This window comes from Nicotiana tomentosiformis, chromosome 3 (assembly GCF_000390325.3).
Source record: "Nicotiana tomentosiformis chromosome 3, ASM39032v3, whole genome shotgun sequence".
In the NCBI taxonomy this organism is placed as follows: Eukaryota; Viridiplantae; Streptophyta; class Magnoliopsida; order Solanales; family Solanaceae; genus Nicotiana; species Nicotiana tomentosiformis.
The window spans coordinates 77,555,040-77,572,646 of NC_090814.1; the positions used below are offsets into that span (position 1 = coordinate 77,555,040).

Below are 17,607 nucleotides of genomic sequence, written 5' to 3' on the forward strand. Positions count from 1 at the left end.
ATGCTGGAACAAAACATCCGTCTCCAACTCTCTAGCCATACTAAATCGGATACCATGACTGAGCCCCTCAATAAACTTGCGGACTCCCTCTCTAACTATAGAAACCAAAGCAGGTGCATGCTTAGATAAATCACTGAATCTAATGGCATACTCTGACACTAACATAGTGCCCTGGCGCAGCTGTTCAAACTTCGTGCACCATGCATCCCGAAGGGTCTGTAGAACAAACTCTTCGAAGAAAATCTCTGAAAACTAACTCTATGAAAGTGAAGTTACATCGCCCGGGCTACCCAACTGGTACACTCGCCACTATTGATGTGCCGCTCCTTTAAGATGGAACGTAGTAAAAGCAACCCACTCATCTGCACAATTACTCATAGTGCGGAGAATACAGTGGCACTCCTCTAGAAAACCATATGCATCCTCTGAAGCCAAACCACTAAAAGTAGGAGGGTGATACTTCTTGAACCCCACAAGTTTAAGTTGTTCCTCCTCATATATTGCTGCCCTAACCACGGGCTGAACTGGAACAACAGGCTGTGTTGGCTTGATACCTGGGGCCTGATCAACGTGGACTCGCTGCTTTGAAGTACGGGCGGCGGGAGTCTGAGCTCCTACACCGGTCTGTGAAGTAGCTGGTGCAACCCAAATCAAGCCTGCCTGAGCCAATGTGTCAAACATGCTCAGGAACTGTGCTAAAGTCTCCTGAAGTCCCAGGGTAGCAACAGGCACCTCCAGTGCCTGTCCCCCAACCGGAGCTACTGGCGGCTCCTCAACTGCTGTGCTAATATGTGCTTTAGCTATGGTGCGTGCTCCAACTCGGCCTCTGCCTCTGCCCTAGGCCCCTAGAAACACCTGCTCTGGGGGTAGCATCATCAGTAACTACAGCTCGTGTCCACACCATCGGTGAGAGAATAGAATAACAAAGTCTCAAACTCCAAGATTAATAAACTCGCACGATAGGAATGAAAGAAGTGAAGTCTTCATAATAGTGTTGTAGCCTTTCAAAGACAAGTACAGACGTCTCTGTACCGATCCATAAGACTCTACTAACCTCGCTTATGACTCGTAGCACCTATAAACCTAGAGCTCTGATACCAACTTGTCATGACCCCAATTTCCCTTCGTAAGAAATCATGATGGCACCCAGTCTCTAAGACTAGGTAAGCCTAACACTTACTGAATTAAATGACAGAATTCAACTAAAGAAACTATCATACTTAAACAATAATCTTCTATAATAAGACAACAACCTCGAGTACAATACTATATCCCAAAATCGGAAGTACAATTCATAAGCTCTACTGAGTTTACTAGGAAATCTCTAAGTACAGCTATTCTAGAATAGAAATAAACAGTACAAGTACAATATCATAAAGTGACTCTGAGGCCTACGAACGCGATGGAAGGTATATATTGAAACTCCACAGCAAAACTTGAACAGCTAGCTATCGATCAACCAACTTCGAAGTACCTGGATCTGCAAAAAATTGTACAGAAAGTGTATCATAAGTATACCACATCGGTACCCAGTAAGTATCAAGACTAACCTAGGTGGACTAGTGACGAGGAACAGTCAAGATACCTATAAGACGTAATAACCTGTACAAGTATAAATTTGAATGTAACAGGAAATAATATTAATATAATGCTAAGCATGATAACAATAACAAAACAGTGCTTGCAATAGGATACCAAAGCAACAATTAGCAACGAGGCACAACAGGTAGTAACGTGGTGGTGTGAGATGAATACCATTTAAGTCCCATGAAACCAAGTAAGGAAAACAAGTAACAACTCAATAAGAACAACCGTTTCCACTCAAGATCTATTCAAGAATTTCCTCGAGGTACCACGCCTCATAATTACAAATCACAGGTCCTACCTCATGAACCCTAATCACTTGGCATATTGTGCCTAGATTACAAATCACATTCGCATGGACAACACACGTGCTGCATGGACAGCTCACTTGCCAATACCATTAATACCTCATATTTTCACGGACAACTCGCATGCTAAGGAAGTGACCATAACTCATATCTGCATAGATGACTCACGTGCCAATAATAACAATGACTCATGACCGCACGGACAACTCACGTGCAAATAGAACGATCCTCACACTAAAGGCAAGTGAACGAGAGTACATGTGAAGGGTCAATAGCATCATAATTCATATTCTTAAACTGATATGGGTGATTAATTACGTGTATGCTTGTGCAAGTATTCTATCACAGCTCAAATCAAAAGTATTAATGGAGACAACAAAGGGCACACAGGAAACAACACCACAAAACGTAAAATGTATAACTCACAAAAGGTAGGCACATCACACCACAAATATAATCAATAACAATGCCCCAAGGCCATCACAAGTCATCACAAATTATTCCCCCAACATAGCCCACCTTGTCTCACCACGTGCACAACAATAAAGTAAATGCCCTCCTTGTCTCACCGCACGCGCATAATAATATTCCCACTTTTTCTCATCACATGTGCAAACCCACATATATAGCCTGCCCTATCACGCCGTATGTGAAAATATCAATTCAACAATAGCACAGACAACTCATGTGCGAACGTGCCAAGAACCATTCGGAAGTCATGAAATCACTAAATGGACTTACCATACATATACTTGCAGGTGATCCCACATCACCTCAATACACACAGGCATGACAACACCATCTCAACTGAAGATTATTTCTTCCACTCACACAAATAAACCTTAGAACCAAACTTTTCACCATCCTATCATTTCCCAAAGACCCGATTCCCATATCAACACACGGTATCAGCCTCACCTAGCTGCAACAATATAACACCCCAGAAAATTTCAAAGTACTTAAGGGCTATTAAGAAAGTTGATGTGTGCTAATTATATTATTTTGTGTGCAGACGAGGACTATTAATATGATGGATATCAATTAGATATGATAATAAGTGTATGAGGTATACTATAAGTGATGTGGGGTCTAAGGAGAGGCACTAAGTCAAGTTGGAAAATTACATAATAGAATAAAGTTCCAAATGATTACGCACAAGACCAAAGTTTGAACAAGAATATATACATATATATATAAGGATTTATGTGATTAACAACCTACCATATTTAAGATCTTCGAGTCTAGTTTCTGATGCTTCAACCCGTTCATCATTTGGACACTCCTACAAGAAGTTATGACCATATTACCAAAAGTTAGCAAAAGGTGACACTACCGCGTCGCCCCATGTGGCGCACCTGTGGGGATTTCCAGAACACTTCGCAAAATCAATTCTGGGCACATTTTCCACTGCTGTGTCGTGTCCCTCCGCTCCCCATGCGGCTCGGCTGTGGAAATTCTGGGTTTTTATAACCCGACCCCCATTTCATTTATCTAGCCTAAGGGTTCGTTTTGGGGGGAATTTCATGTGTTTTAAAGAGAGGGGAGAGTGATTCTAGAGAGAGGAAAGAGAGGACTAAGGATTTTACTACTCTACCTTGAATCAAACCTTAAATTCATCAAAGGGTTGTCAGGGCTTCAAAGAAGTAAGAATTTCTTTCCCCAATTCTTCAATTTCTAAATTTAAATAGAATTGAGTAATTAGTAAGATAATTTTTGGGCATGGGAGTTGTCCATCTTGCATGCACGTATTATCAAAGCGGCATAAGGAGATTGTTGAGCTTAAAATGTTAGATAATGGGTTTGGGATTATTGAATTCTCCATAAAAGGACCTTCGAACCTTAATGCACACCTAGTGTTTGATAAAATGCTCGAATGAGCTGAAACCATGAATATCTTTCTAATTTGTGTTCAATTTTGTTATGTCTCAAAATAGATTGGGATTGCTAGGATTTTTGGAATGTTGTAGTAATTTAAGGAAAGCTTAAAGAGGGGTATGTTGGCTAAACTTCTCTCCTAGAATTGAATCCCATGAGGTTCTTGTAAGTCTCGAGTCATTCATTATAAATTAACTATTCCGAATAAGCCTTGTGTTGAAAGGGTATATGTTCAAAATGTATTTCGGATGCTCTTATCATATGATGTTATCCTTCGGGAATGTGTTCAAAGCATGAGTTGGGTATAAAAATGTTATGACTCCAAGTAGTGTTTCAAGTGAAGGCTATTATGCCAAATTGTTTAAGAAGTCTCAATGTGCATAAGACTCTTAATGGCTCATAGGTATACTAAAGTCGTGATTAGGAATTCCTTGTTGTCGATAATCTATAAAGATGCTTGAAAGTGAAAGTAGTGAGTTGGGGATATAAAGTGTGAACCCCGTGCCAAGAATGAAAGCTATACTTATGGCCAATAGCACCAATGAAATGAAATGATATGTGAAATATTTTGAAATGAGCCTTGATTCAACTATTCTAAATTGACTCCGAAAATAGAATTATCCAAAAGCTTATGTACTCAAGTCATGTCCAAATGTGGTTGGTCTAACTAATGCTATGCTTGGTAGGTATTTCCAATATGTTTTGAGTTCTTACATATTCATGAGTTGAGATTCTATATTGCCCTTTTTGTGGAAAGGTATTTCAAGAGTATTAAATATGATGATAATCCTTGAAAGTAAAAGAAATGAAAGTATGGGATATGATATACGGACACAGTGCCATGAATGAAGAATAGTATGTATGGCCAAGGGAGCCAATGAAATAATGATGTTGTAAGTAGTTGATAGTAATTGTGAAGTGATATATATAGTGTGAAAGGTTTTGAGATGAACATATATGTACTTATGTTTCCAATATGTTGTAAGCTCTTACGCCCTCATGAAGAGAGGCTATGGTGTTCCTAAATATTCTAAATATATTCTTGATATCCTATGATCACCCATGGCAAGTACAAGTAAGTGATGGTATGAACATGAAATGTAGTCGTTTGCCTAAAAGAGAATTATGAGGTGTTGTATGTCCCAATGGTTTCAAATATAGTTGTATGCTTTTGAAATAATATATATAATTGACTTCGATTGTTATGTCCCCAAGAGTCATGAACCTAGTTAATGACCTCAAGATGTCAAGGGAGTGAATAACGAGATGGAAGGGAGATGTCCTATGCTAAAGGATGATGAACCTTAAGAAACGAAATTGGGCTCATGTGCCATTGGAATTGACTTATTGATTTACCATGCATGTGCTAATGTAATAAGTTGTGTTTCTCTATGACGAGCATGAACATGAAATATTCCAAAGATATAGGAGATTACGACCATAAATGTAATGACAAACTATGTCGCTTTGAGTTATATATGAGATTGTGGTATTGTGATACACCCCCGCCCGCATATATTAGGGTGAGGCGGTAGGGCCGCTTTGTGTAGAGATTATGGTATTGTGATAAACTTCCACCCTCATATATTTGGGTGAGGCAGCAGGGCCGCTTTGTGTAGAGATTATGGTATTGTGATACACTTCCACCTGCATATATTGGGGTGAGGCGGCAAGGCCACTTTGTGTAAAGATTATGGTATTGTGATACACCTCCACCCGCATATATTGGGGTGAGGCGTCAGGGCCGCTTTGTGTAGAGATTGTGGTATCGTGATACACCTCCACCCGTATATGTTGGGGTGAGGCGGCAGGGCCTCTTTGTGTGAAGGTTGTTATAAAGGATCCTCGACTTAATATATATAAATCTGAATGGAAGCTCTTAATAAATTTTCTTGACATTAACAGCTATCTAAGCCATATATGTATAATATGATATGTGAATACTAAGGGCGGTTTATGAAATGTATATGTGTAAAATAAGGGAGGAAGGTTCCACTTTCATTGGCCTTGTTTGTACATGTTGTTACAATTACACTATATTATGTATTCTACGTATAGTTCATACGGATCAGTTGATCCTAAAAGAAGTTTAGAATGATGCAAGTATAGTAAGACTTGAAATGTGATTCTATGGGATGTTTCGTAGTTTTTTCATGTACTTTATTTTCCTCTTATTTGAATTACCGTATTTTCATATGTTGTTTTGACTGCCTTACATAGGAGTACTATTCCACATGTACTCACTTCCCTTTTGCCGGGGGGGCTACATCTTTTAATAGATGCAAGTATACTTCTACAGGATGATATGGATCTTTGAGAGGGATCTTCTTCACTACTCAGCTTATGGTGAACCCGCCACAATTCTAGTGGGTGGGTGGGTCTAGTTCATTTTATGTATTTAGGTATCTATTGTTATAGAAGCTCCATGTACATTGTGGGTCATGTAATTAAAGATTTGAGTTTTTTCATGTATTTATGTTCACAATATTTAGAGCTATTTATAAAGTTGTGTAACCATCATGAGAAAGGATTTATGGGCCATTGAGCCAAATATATTTAATATGAAAGTCAAGATCTAATTATGTTATGGTAAATCATGCATGAGAAATGATGAGAGGTTAATGTAAATTAGGCTTGCTCGACTGGGTTTACTCAGTTGAGCATCGGTCGCGCTCCCTAAGTTCGGGGCGTGACAAACAACTCATGCCTACCCCCACAAGGTACAACCACACGACGTAAAACATCACACATATTCCCATAACAACATCTCTAACCACCATAGCTACCCAAAATCAAATCCAACACCAGTGAGTAACCTCATATCGGCTAGAACCCTGTTCCAAACCTCCACAACACTAACAACGATGCAAGAAACATGAAGATACCATGACTATTCACTCAAATCAACAAGTCACACCCAACACCACTTGGGCACACACCTCGCAATCTAAAACCCAGTAAGCATAGCACGAATATGACTGAATATTGAAAGAGAAACACATGAGAGAACTATCAAAGAAACCCGACAGGCACAACTCCCTATCAATACCACACTATGAATATATTCCACAAGGGTGAATCAAAACATATAAACTAGCAACAAGTATCAAATCCTAATATAACCCCACCGCGGTAGGCAACCCGATGCAAACATATCAATCACATAAAAATGCGAAGGCCTCAACCTCAACTCTTGATCACAAATAGAATACACCTCATACCAATCGTAGCCTTCCACTAATTCAATTCTGCAAAACAAAATCACAACATGCAACGAACTCCCAATACCGGTAGAGCATCTCAATCAAAAATTGTAACCAAACTATCTAGAAATCGCATCAAAACCTACCGTAATGAGTAACAAAAAAATCACTTCTAGCCTCAAAGCTCCCAATAGTGAACAAAACAAAAGGATAGACATGGGCTACCACTATAGAACCTCCCAACATGGGGTAAATACATAATCAGAGTACAAAATTACGAAACTCACCCATATATGAAGCAAGAAAGGAGAACTCACTCCGATAAGCAAAAACGAATCAAAATAAGAATGATGCTCCTCTATAACAAATTGAAACCATACATGTAAGGACGTCATCTGGTGCAACGGTCTCAGTCCTACTGTAGAAAGCATATCAATGGGCCAGGCCTCCCACTCTTGGGTGCCCTATACCCGCCTAACCTACACCCCTTGCTGGCGGTGCATAGATAGCAGAAACTGGAGAAGAACTCATAGCATGAATACGCCGCTGTGACATATATGTACGGAGTCTGGGATAATCTATCACCATATTACTGGTATCTCTACACTCAAAGCAACCCCTTCGCTGGCATGGCTGTGGAAACTATCCGGTGTGGGTAATCTGAGACCCATGGGTATGTAAAACACCGTGCAAAGTCTGAAGTGAAAACTGGACAAGCTGGCCCATAAAACCTCTACCATGTCATACCCTGCCTCCAAAATATGGACCAGTAGATACTCATGGTCTACGAGGCCTATTAGCCTCCCTAACCTCTGCCTCTTGATCCCACATGCCCTTTATTTTGCGAGCGATCTCTACCACTTGCTGGAACGAAACATCCGTCTCCAACTCCTGAGCCATACTGAATCGGATACTATGACTGAGCTCCTCAATAAACCTGCAGACTCCCTCTCGTACTGTAGAAAACAAAGAAAGAGCATGCCTGGACAAATCACTGAATCTAACGGCATACTCTGACACTGACATAGTGCCCTGGTGCAGCTGTTCAAACTCTGTGCACCATGCATCCCGAAGGGTCTGGGGAAGAAAATCTTCGAAGAACATCTCTCAAAACTGAGTCCATGAAAGTGAAGCTGCATCGGCTAGGCTACCCAACTTGTACGCTCGCCACCACTGATGTGATGCTCCTTTAAGCTGGAACGTAGTAAAAGCAACCCCACTCGTCTCTACAATACCCATAGTGCAGAGAATACAGTAGCACTCCACTACAAAACTATGTGCATCCTCTGAAGACAAACCAGTAAAAGTTGGAAGGTGATACTTCTTGAACCTCGCAAGTTTATGTTGTTCCCCCTCAGATGTTGTTGCCCTATCCACGGGCTGAACTGGAACAACAAGATGTGTTGGCATGATACATGGGACCTGACCAACGTGGACTCGCAGCTCTAAAGTACGGGCGGCGGGAGTCTGAGCTCCTCCCCCGGTCTATGAAGTAGCTGGTGCAACCCAAATCAAACCCACCTGAGCTAATGTGTCAAACATGCTCAGGAACTGTGCTAAAGTCTCCTGAAGTCCCGAGGTAGCAACAGGAGCCTCCGGGGCCTGTCCCCCAACCGGAGCAACTGGCGACTCCTCAACTGCTGCTCTGACAGTTGCTCTAGCTATTGTGCGTGCTCTAACTCAGCCTTTGCCTCTTCCCTGGGCCCCTAGAAACACCTGCTCTAGGGTAGCATCATCAGTAACTGCAGCTCGTGTTCTCACCATCGGTGAGAGAATAGAATGACAAGGGCTCAAACTCTAAGATTAATAAACTCGCACGATAGGAATGAAAGAAGTGAAGTCTTCATAATACTTATGAAGCCTCTCAAAGATAAGTACAAATGTCTCTGTACCGATCCGTAAGACTCTACTAAACTCGCTTATGACGCGTAGCACCTATGAACCTAGAGCTCTGATACCAACTTGTCACGACCCCAATTTCCCTTCGTAGGAAGTCATTATGACGCCTAGTCTCTAAGACTAGGTAAGCCTAACACTTACTGAATTAAATGATAGAATTCAACTAAAGAAACTATCGAACTTAAACCATAATCTTCTATAATAAGCCAACAACCTCGAGTACAATACAATATCCCAAAACCAGTAGTACAAGTCATAAGCTCTACTGAGTTTACTATGAAATCTCTAAGTACAACTGTTCCGGAATAGAAATAAATAGTACAAGTACAATATCATAAGGTGACTCTGAGGCCTACGAATACGATGGAAGTTATACATTGAGTCTCCACAGCAAAACCCGAACAGCTAGCTATCAATCAACCAACTCTGAAGTACCTAGATCTGCACAAAAATGTACAGAAAGTGTAGCATGAGTACACCACATTGGTACCCAGTAAGTGTAACGACCCGACCGGTCGTTTTGAGCCCTAGCGCGTCGTTCAACAGTTTGAGGCCATGAGCAACTTCACTTCAGGTACTTGTACGCGTGGTCGAAATTTAATTTTGGGAAGTTCAGAATTGATTTGGAAAGAAAATTCTTATTTTGAAAGCTTTAAGTTGGAAGAATTGACTAAGGTTGGATTTTTTAAGTAAACGACCTCGGAATCGGGATTTGAAGGTTCCAGCAAGTTCGTATATTAATAAGTGTACGAGTCATATTATAAGTGATATAGGGTCTAAGGAGATTCCTAAGTCTAAGTCAAGTTGGAAATTACATGATAGACTAAAGTTCCAAATGAATACATACAAAACCTAACTTTGGACGAGCATGCCTATATATATATATAGATAGATAAATAGATAGATAGATTGATAGATAGATAGATAGATAGATAGATAGATAGATAGATAGATAGATAGATAGATAGATAGATAGATAGATAGATAGATAGATAGATAGATAAGGAGTTATATGGTGGACAACCTATCAAATGAAAGATATTTGAGTCTAGTTTCTAACACTTTAAACCGTTCGTAATTTGGATATTTCTACAAGGAGTTATGGATGTTTTAGTAAAAGGTGTCCAGCACGGGAAAACTTATAATAGGAGGTACAACCTGCACATCGCAAGGTACAACTTGCTGAAGCACATGTGCCTATACAAGGCAGTCACGGGCAGCAGCCATTTTTGGGGATTTTCTTGAGCTAGGGATTTGTTCTTTCATGGTGGATTCGACCTTGGGGACTACTTAAGAATACAAGGTGAGTTATTTTTGGATATTTTAAGTTAATAACATCTTATTAACACTAGTATTAACATCATTCAATCTTTGAAATCCCTAGAAATCTTTTAAGTTGTTCAAGAACACCAAATTTCCCAAACATTGGAATTTTAAGGAAAAGCTTCAAGAAAGTAATACTAATGCTTCAAGCTCATTTCTTATGAGTCGGTGAGAGTAATTCTAATATTTGTTTCAAGTTGTTATGGTTGGATAATTGATTTCATAAACCCTAGTTCATGGCATGAATAGTGTTCTTGAGAAAATGAGTGAAAGATAAATAGTGTTCTTAGAAATGAAATTAAAGGATGCAATGAACCTATGGAATCATTTTCTAGCTTAGTTGGAAGTGTTCAACTAAGTAATCACCAAATTGAATGTTTTGGAAATGTTGGTTAAGAAAGACGATGAATAGTAATTTGGCGGTATTAGAGAATTAATGTAGTATCATTGATAACTTCAAATGGGTAATAAATGATAAGAGTGGAGTTGAATGTGCTAGTAAGTGAAGCTATTAGACTATTTGAGCTGAAGGCTTGTAGCCAACTTGTGAGCCATAAATGGATATTGATAAATATTTTTGAGTCATAATTTTATTGTAATTGGCATTGTAATTGTAGATATCAATTTGTTAGTGGCGTATGAGCATTTTACTCAATGTTACGATGTCGGAGGAGGATTAAAAGCTTGTGAATGTTAATAAAGCGAAAGCGAGTTTTGGAGCGTTGGGCATCAGTCGAGTTATTTGAAAAGCTTGGGAGCCGGCTATGGAACTTCGGAGCGAGGTAAGTGTCTTGTCTAACCTTGTAAGAGGGAATTTACCCCTAGGTGATTTAAATTAATAATTGTTACTAATTGTGAGGGCTACATACGCATGAGGTGACGAGAGTCCGTGCGTAACTACTAATATTGCTAAGTCCGGGTAGCTTAGGATTCAAATCATGAATTACTTGTGATAATTGCATCTTTTAGTTAATTGAAATATTGGAATTTTTGTTGTAAATTGTTAGAGGAAATAATAAGAGACTGAAATTTCACATACTTGAATTTTTGCTCAAATTATTTAACTGTTGCTATAAAAATAAATATATTCTCATTCCGGAGGTACATAAGAAAATATCATATTTTCTTGTGGAGCGGGACGAACGCCTCGGCAGTATAGATGCATCTATGGATCGTGCCGCACGTCCCTAGACAGTGTACACGACACTCTGGATCGGGTCGTACGACCTCGACAGAAATCGTGCCTAATAATAATAACTACACGATACTTTGATATTATATTGCAGCTTGTGAAACTAATTGATAAATTAGAAATTATTGGAATTGAAAGAATAAATTATCTCTACTTGTTAAGGAAATTATTGTTAATCCTATAAATCATGTTGATTTAATATTTCTATTTTTAATATTATTGACCCTTAGTGAGTGTCAAAGTCGACCTCTCGTCACTACTTCTTCGAGATTAGGCTTGATATTTACTGGGTACACGTTGTTTACGTACTCATGCTACACTTGCTGCACATTTTTTGTACAGGTACGTATATGTCTAGCGGCCTTATGGGCACAGAGGTGTGGTTAATGCGGAGACTTAGATGAGTTGCATTCTATATTAAGATCCGCAGCTAGTAGAGTCTCCTTCAGAGTTATTTATATTTTTCCTGTCTAATTTGTATTCCGGATAGTTGCTGTATTTTATTTTATATTCCTAGTAAATGTTCATGCACTTGTGACACTGGGTTTGGGAGTGGTTATGAGTTTTTTAGTAATTTAGTTGTAAATTATTTATCACTTACTCTATGAGTTCTATCTTTACTATTTAATTGAAGAAATTTTGATTTCAAAAATACTAAAATGGGTAATTAAATTAATTAGTCAAGGTTGGCTTACCTGACAATAGTGTTAGACGCCATCATGACCTTTAATGGGTTTTTGGCCGTGACAGTAAGTATCAAGACTAACCTTGGTAGAGTAATGACGAGGAATAGTCAAGACACCTACTAGACGTAATAACCTGTACAAGTATAAATGTCAAACTAACAGGGAACGATATAAATATAAAGCTAAGCATGATAACAATAACAAAACAATGCTTGTAATAGGAAACCAAAGCAACAATTGGCAATGAGGCACAACAGGTAGTAACGTCATGGAGTGAGATGAATACAGCTTAAGTCCGGTGAAACCAATCCAATAAAGAAAAAGAAGTAACAACTCAATAAGAACAACCGCTTCCACTCAAGATCTATTCAACAATTTCACCGAGGTACCACGCCTCATAATTACCAATCACAGGTCCCACTTCACGAACCCTAATCACTTTGCATCTTGTGCCTAAATTACAAAACACAATCGCACGGACAACTCACGTGCTGTAATGGACAGCTCACGTGCCAATACCATCAATACATCATATCTGCACAGACAACTCGCGTGCTAAGGGAGTTACTATAACTCATATTCGCACGGACAACTCATGTGCCAATAATAACAATGATTCATAACCGCACAAACAACTCACGTGTCAATAGAACGATTCTCATACCGAAGGAAAGTAAACGAGAGTACATGTAAATAGTCAATAACATTAGGATTCATCTTCTTAAACCGATATGGGTGATTAATTACGTGTATACTTATGCAAGTGTTCTATCACAGCTCAAATCAAAAGTAAGAATGGAGACAATTAAGGGCACATAGGAAACAACACCACAAAATATAAAATGTATAAGTCACTGAAGGTAGGCACACCACACCACCAATATCATCAATAACAATGCCCCCAGGCCATCACAAGTCATCATAAATCATTCCTCGACATAGTCCACCTTGTCTCCCCACGTGCGCAACAATAAAGTAAATGCCCACCTTGTCTCGCCGCACGCGCATAACAATACCACGTGTGCCAAAAATATAACAACACAATATAAGGTCTTTCACCGTATGTACCCATATGCCACAACTTTTCCTCAAACAATTTCAATACCACAACCAAGCATAGCCCTCGGCTCAACAACACCGAGTACAGCAACAACAACAATAACAGATTCATGAAGTATAAATACATTTGGGTAAAGAACACTTACCCCATTCCAAACCGTGAAGAACCCCTCAAAAATCGCCCAAACCAAGGTCTACAACTCAAAATATGAAGAAAATGGAAAATATTTGTGCACATGCGCTCTCGCTTTTGCGAGCCAACACTCGCACCTGAAGCCTTCACTTAACAGCCTAGAAATCGCACATGCGGGCCACCCATCGCATCTGCAATTCCGCAGAAGCGTCAAAGATGCCGCAGAAGCGGGCGACCTATTGGAGTCACCTTTTTGCATTTGCAGATGCGATCGGTCCCCTGTCCGCAAAAGCCAAGCAATAGGACAGGTACCAAAGTCACAGAAGCGACCAAAATCACATAGAAGCGGCCACGCACCTGCGCTCCAAAAATGCGCAGGTGCGACACACCAGAACCACACCTGCCCAAGGACATGGAAACTATCTGAAACTCGTCCGAGACACACCCGGGGCCCCCGTCCCAAAGCATAACGTGGAACTGCTCGAGGCACATCAAACAACATTGAAACTACGAATAGCACTCCAAATCGAACTTAATGAACTTATGACTTTTCAACTTTCACAACTCGAAACATATCAAATCAACTGACGTCAAATATTTGATGTATGTTCCAAATGACATAACAGTGCCATACTAACTCACAGAATCGAAATCTGAACCCGATATCAACAAAGTCAACTCCCGGTCAAACCTCTCAACCTTCCAAACCTTCAACTTTTTCCATTCTTCGCCAAAATGCATCAAATTAACCTACGGACCTCTAAATCCAAATCCGGACATACACCTAAGCCCAAAATCACCATACAAAGCTATTGGAATTATCAAAATACTATTCAGGAGTCGTCTACATAAAAGTCAAACTCCGATCAACTCTTTTCATATAAGCTTCTAAAACAAGAATTATCCTTCAAAATCAACCCCGAATCATTCGAAATCCGAACTCGACTACACACGCAAGTCATAATATAAAATACGAAGTTGCTCGAGAAATTAAGCAACCGAATGAGACGCAAATTCTCAAAACAACCGGTCGGGTCGTTACACTACGAACCTCCAAATCAATACCTGGATACGCTCCTAAGTCTAAAATCACCATACAGAGCTATTTGAACAGTCAAAACTCCATTCCGGAGTCGTCTACACAAAAGTCAAATTATGGTCAACTCTTTCAACTTAAAGCTCCAACCTAGAGACTATATGTCCCATTCCACTCTAAAACTCACCCGAAACCAAAATCGAACACCCCGGTAAGTCACATAACCATAATACAACATAGAGGAGGCAATAAATAGGGGATCATGCTAAAATATTCAAAACAACCGGTCGGGTCATTAATTGAATCTATTTTCTTTTTAGTCTGTGCCAGAAAGAATGACCTATTTCCCTATTTGAAAATATTTTATTTTTATGCAATGATTTATAACCACACAAAAATATGTATCTCATTTTACACCACAAGTTCAAAAGTCTTCTCTCTTTTCTTAAACTGTGTGTCCAGTCAAATGAGTTCTCATAAATTGAAACGGAGGGAGTATAAAGGACAAAGATGGTCCTACCCTTATACATAAGGGATTACTAGGATCTTTTATTTTTATATTTTTAGCAAATTATACTACTAGGCGGTCTGCCCAGTAGCTAATTTATTAATAATAAAAAAAACCACAAAGGAAGAGTACAAGTAAGGGGGCGCAAAAGCTACAGTTGTACCTTTGTATCTCTAGGACTTTCAGCAGTTGCATATTTCAAAACACTTGTTCGTGCACTACCTTCCACAATTGCAGCTGCATTATTTTGTGCACCTGCCTTAGTAGCTTGTCCATCATGTGTGATACCCTGCTTATTAGCTTCAGCTTCACGTATCTGCCCTGCTATTTTTTCCATCTCAAACAATTGTACATTATCTCCTTCTTCACCTCTAGATGAACCTCGATCAATCACATGGTCATTAGCAGGACCAACACTTGAATTTAATGTAACACTATGTTTCAAAGCCCCAAGCGCAACCTGCTCCGCTCCTTTCTCCTTCCCGTCAGTTGCCTTCTGTACGTTAATTTGCCCCTTTCCATTAGATGTTTGATGCCCAGCTCCGTCATATTTTTGCCCAGCTCCTGGACCCTCAGTAACACCAGTTGCATCCACCATAGCAGTGGTGTGTAAAGTCGAATCCACATCCTGTGTACCTCTCGCTACAGCAATAGACATTTCACCGGTAAACCTGGCTATAGCTCGATTCAAAGGAACTGTAGCAGTAGTTCTATGATTTCCAAATCCATCAGTTATTACGGTTTGTTTTCCATCACCCTGCTGTCCATTATGTCGTCTTGAATTATTTCTTGTATCCACCTGAACACTAGCCTTAGGAACACCAACAACAACACCTTCGTTGACAATAACAGTCTGTTGCACTCCTTCAGTCTGCAAATTCAACATCTGTTGCTGCTTACCTGCATTATCTTCCACTAATCCTTCCTCCACAATTTTCCCAGCTCTTTTTGCATTCAAAAAATCTCTAGCATCTCCTTTTAACTGCTCAACACTACTCGTTTCAATAGCACTCAGAAAATCATCATGTCCAGCACTTTTTTGTCTCGCAACTGCATCATCTTCCTTAGTTTTCCCATTCATCAGATGACACAACCTTTCATCATGCCCTTGATGTTTACAATATGTGCAATATCTTGAGAGATTGTCATGCACAACCTCCTGCTTGTGTTCAACAGATTTCCCAGAACTTTTGTCGACGATATGAATTTTAACTCGCTTAGGATGCCTCTCTAAAAGATCCAGGAGTACTTTTATCCTAGCGGTACTTGGTCTTGTTCGATCATGTGTTGCTTTAACCACTGCAAGGGGCTTCCCTACTGCTGAAGAAATTGACAACAATGACTTCTTAGCAAAAAGGTTGGGTGACAGCATTGGAAAAGAAATCCAGACGACTGCCTTACTTGTTTCCTCTCTAAGATTAAAACCTATAGTCCAAGGAAACGTTCTAAAGAAGAATTCTCCACCATTGGACTTCACATAGCTAGTATACCTAGATAGGAACTGGACATAATCTTCAAGAAGGTCGAATTTGACCAAGACATGTCGGAATTCAAGCAGTCCAATATTGCACGATCCTTTAACGTCGAATTGCTTTGGAATAATCTGTCGCAAAACTTGTAACTCAGGTTTTCCATATGAGAACTTAACAACAACTGCTTGATGCAAGCCTTCTTCAATTGTAAACTCATTAACCTCCTCCATAGTGAATTCAATTGTTGGTTCTCCATGGACAACTTTCACCGGAAGTAAATCGATTTTTGACTGCAAAGTGGCAGATTTTTGTGTATGCAAACTATGAAAGCTGGAAATTTTGGTTAGTGTTTGGATTATTAGGGATTAGTTTTGGCTCTCCCACAGCCAAGGGCTGGGGAGAGACGTTGGCATCCATGAAGTTGCTCAAATCGCCATTCCTAGAACTCATTATTCCGTCGTTTAAATCGCCTGATTTTTGTCGGAGAGATAGTTCTTGATGTGGAGACCAAACTCCACGGCTTGGAATTGCAAGATTTGAAGTTTAATCGAGTTGGAAATTTTCAGAATCTCCCAGGCGAAATTTTGCTACAATAACAACGTTACCATTTTGAAGATCTGCAGCAACTTGGGTGAAATTTGAAGATGAAACCAATTGGGGAAAGTTCGCCATGGCTAGGGAGTTCTTTTGGGACTGGCCGGGTGACTTTTGGCCGCCGTACGTTGGAGCAGCCGCCATAAAGGTACTAGGTGTACTGTAGCGAATAGTCATTTGTACGGAGAGCAGTTTTGGGTTAGGATAAGGCTGGCAAGTGGGCCGGTCCAGGCCCGGGACCGGCCCGGAACCGCGGGCCAGACGGGCCAAACGGCTAAACGGGCCAGGTTCGTTTGGTCCGGTTTTAGCGGCCCTGGTCCGGTCTAGTGGGCCGGTCCTATGATTTGGGCCCGTCAGGCTAGGGACCGTTTAGCCCGCCAGGGCCCGGGACCGGCCCGGTTCCTTAGCGGGCCAAACGGTCCCAACGGCTATTTTTTTTATTTTATTTTTTAAAAAATATAGCCGTTGGGCTGTCAAAAATAGTCGTTTAACCCCCCCCAAACTTTGTTTTAATCCCAAACTTTTTATAATTACACTTTTTTCCTATTTTCAACTATAAATACCCCATCATTATTTTATTTTTTCTTACAAAATGATCAATCTATCACAATCTCTCTCTAATTTACTTCTATAATTGCTACTATTGCTTACTTTATTGTTATAATTTGTGAAATAATTGTGAAGTTGGTGAATTGAAGTCTTCAACGATAATCAAATTCCAACAAGTTGTTCGTC

General features: G+C 40.0%; 1 protein-coding gene across 1 annotated transcript; it reads right to left on the reverse strand.

Annotated features, from left to right (window-relative positions):
* Window positions 1–1,220: 1,220 nt before the first annotated feature.
* Window positions 1,221–17,023, reverse strand: LOC104111582 (uncharacterized). Its single transcript, XM_009621314.4, has 2 exons — window positions 14,970–17,023; window positions 1,221–1,480 (listed from the first exon to the last, which is right to left on the reverse strand). Exons 1-2 carry the CDS (start codon window positions 16,506–16,508, stop codon window positions 1,445–1,447), a joined length of 1,575 nt encoding a protein of 524 aa, XP_009619609.1. The 5' UTR covers window positions 16,509–17,023; the 3' UTR covers window positions 1,221–1,444.
* Between the last annotated feature and the right edge of the window lie 584 nt (window positions 17,024–17,607).

Bases quoted from the DNA above. Each gene is read 5' to 3' on its own strand.
- LOC104111582 (XM_009621314.4), bottom strand. From the start codon at position 16,508: ATGGAGGAGGTTAATGAGTTTACAATTGAAGAAGGCTTGCATCAAGCA. The intron at 1,481-14,969 runs GTACAACTGTAG...AATTTTTTGCAG, and splicing joins AAAGTCCTAGAGATACAAAG to ATCCAGGTACTTCGAAGTTG.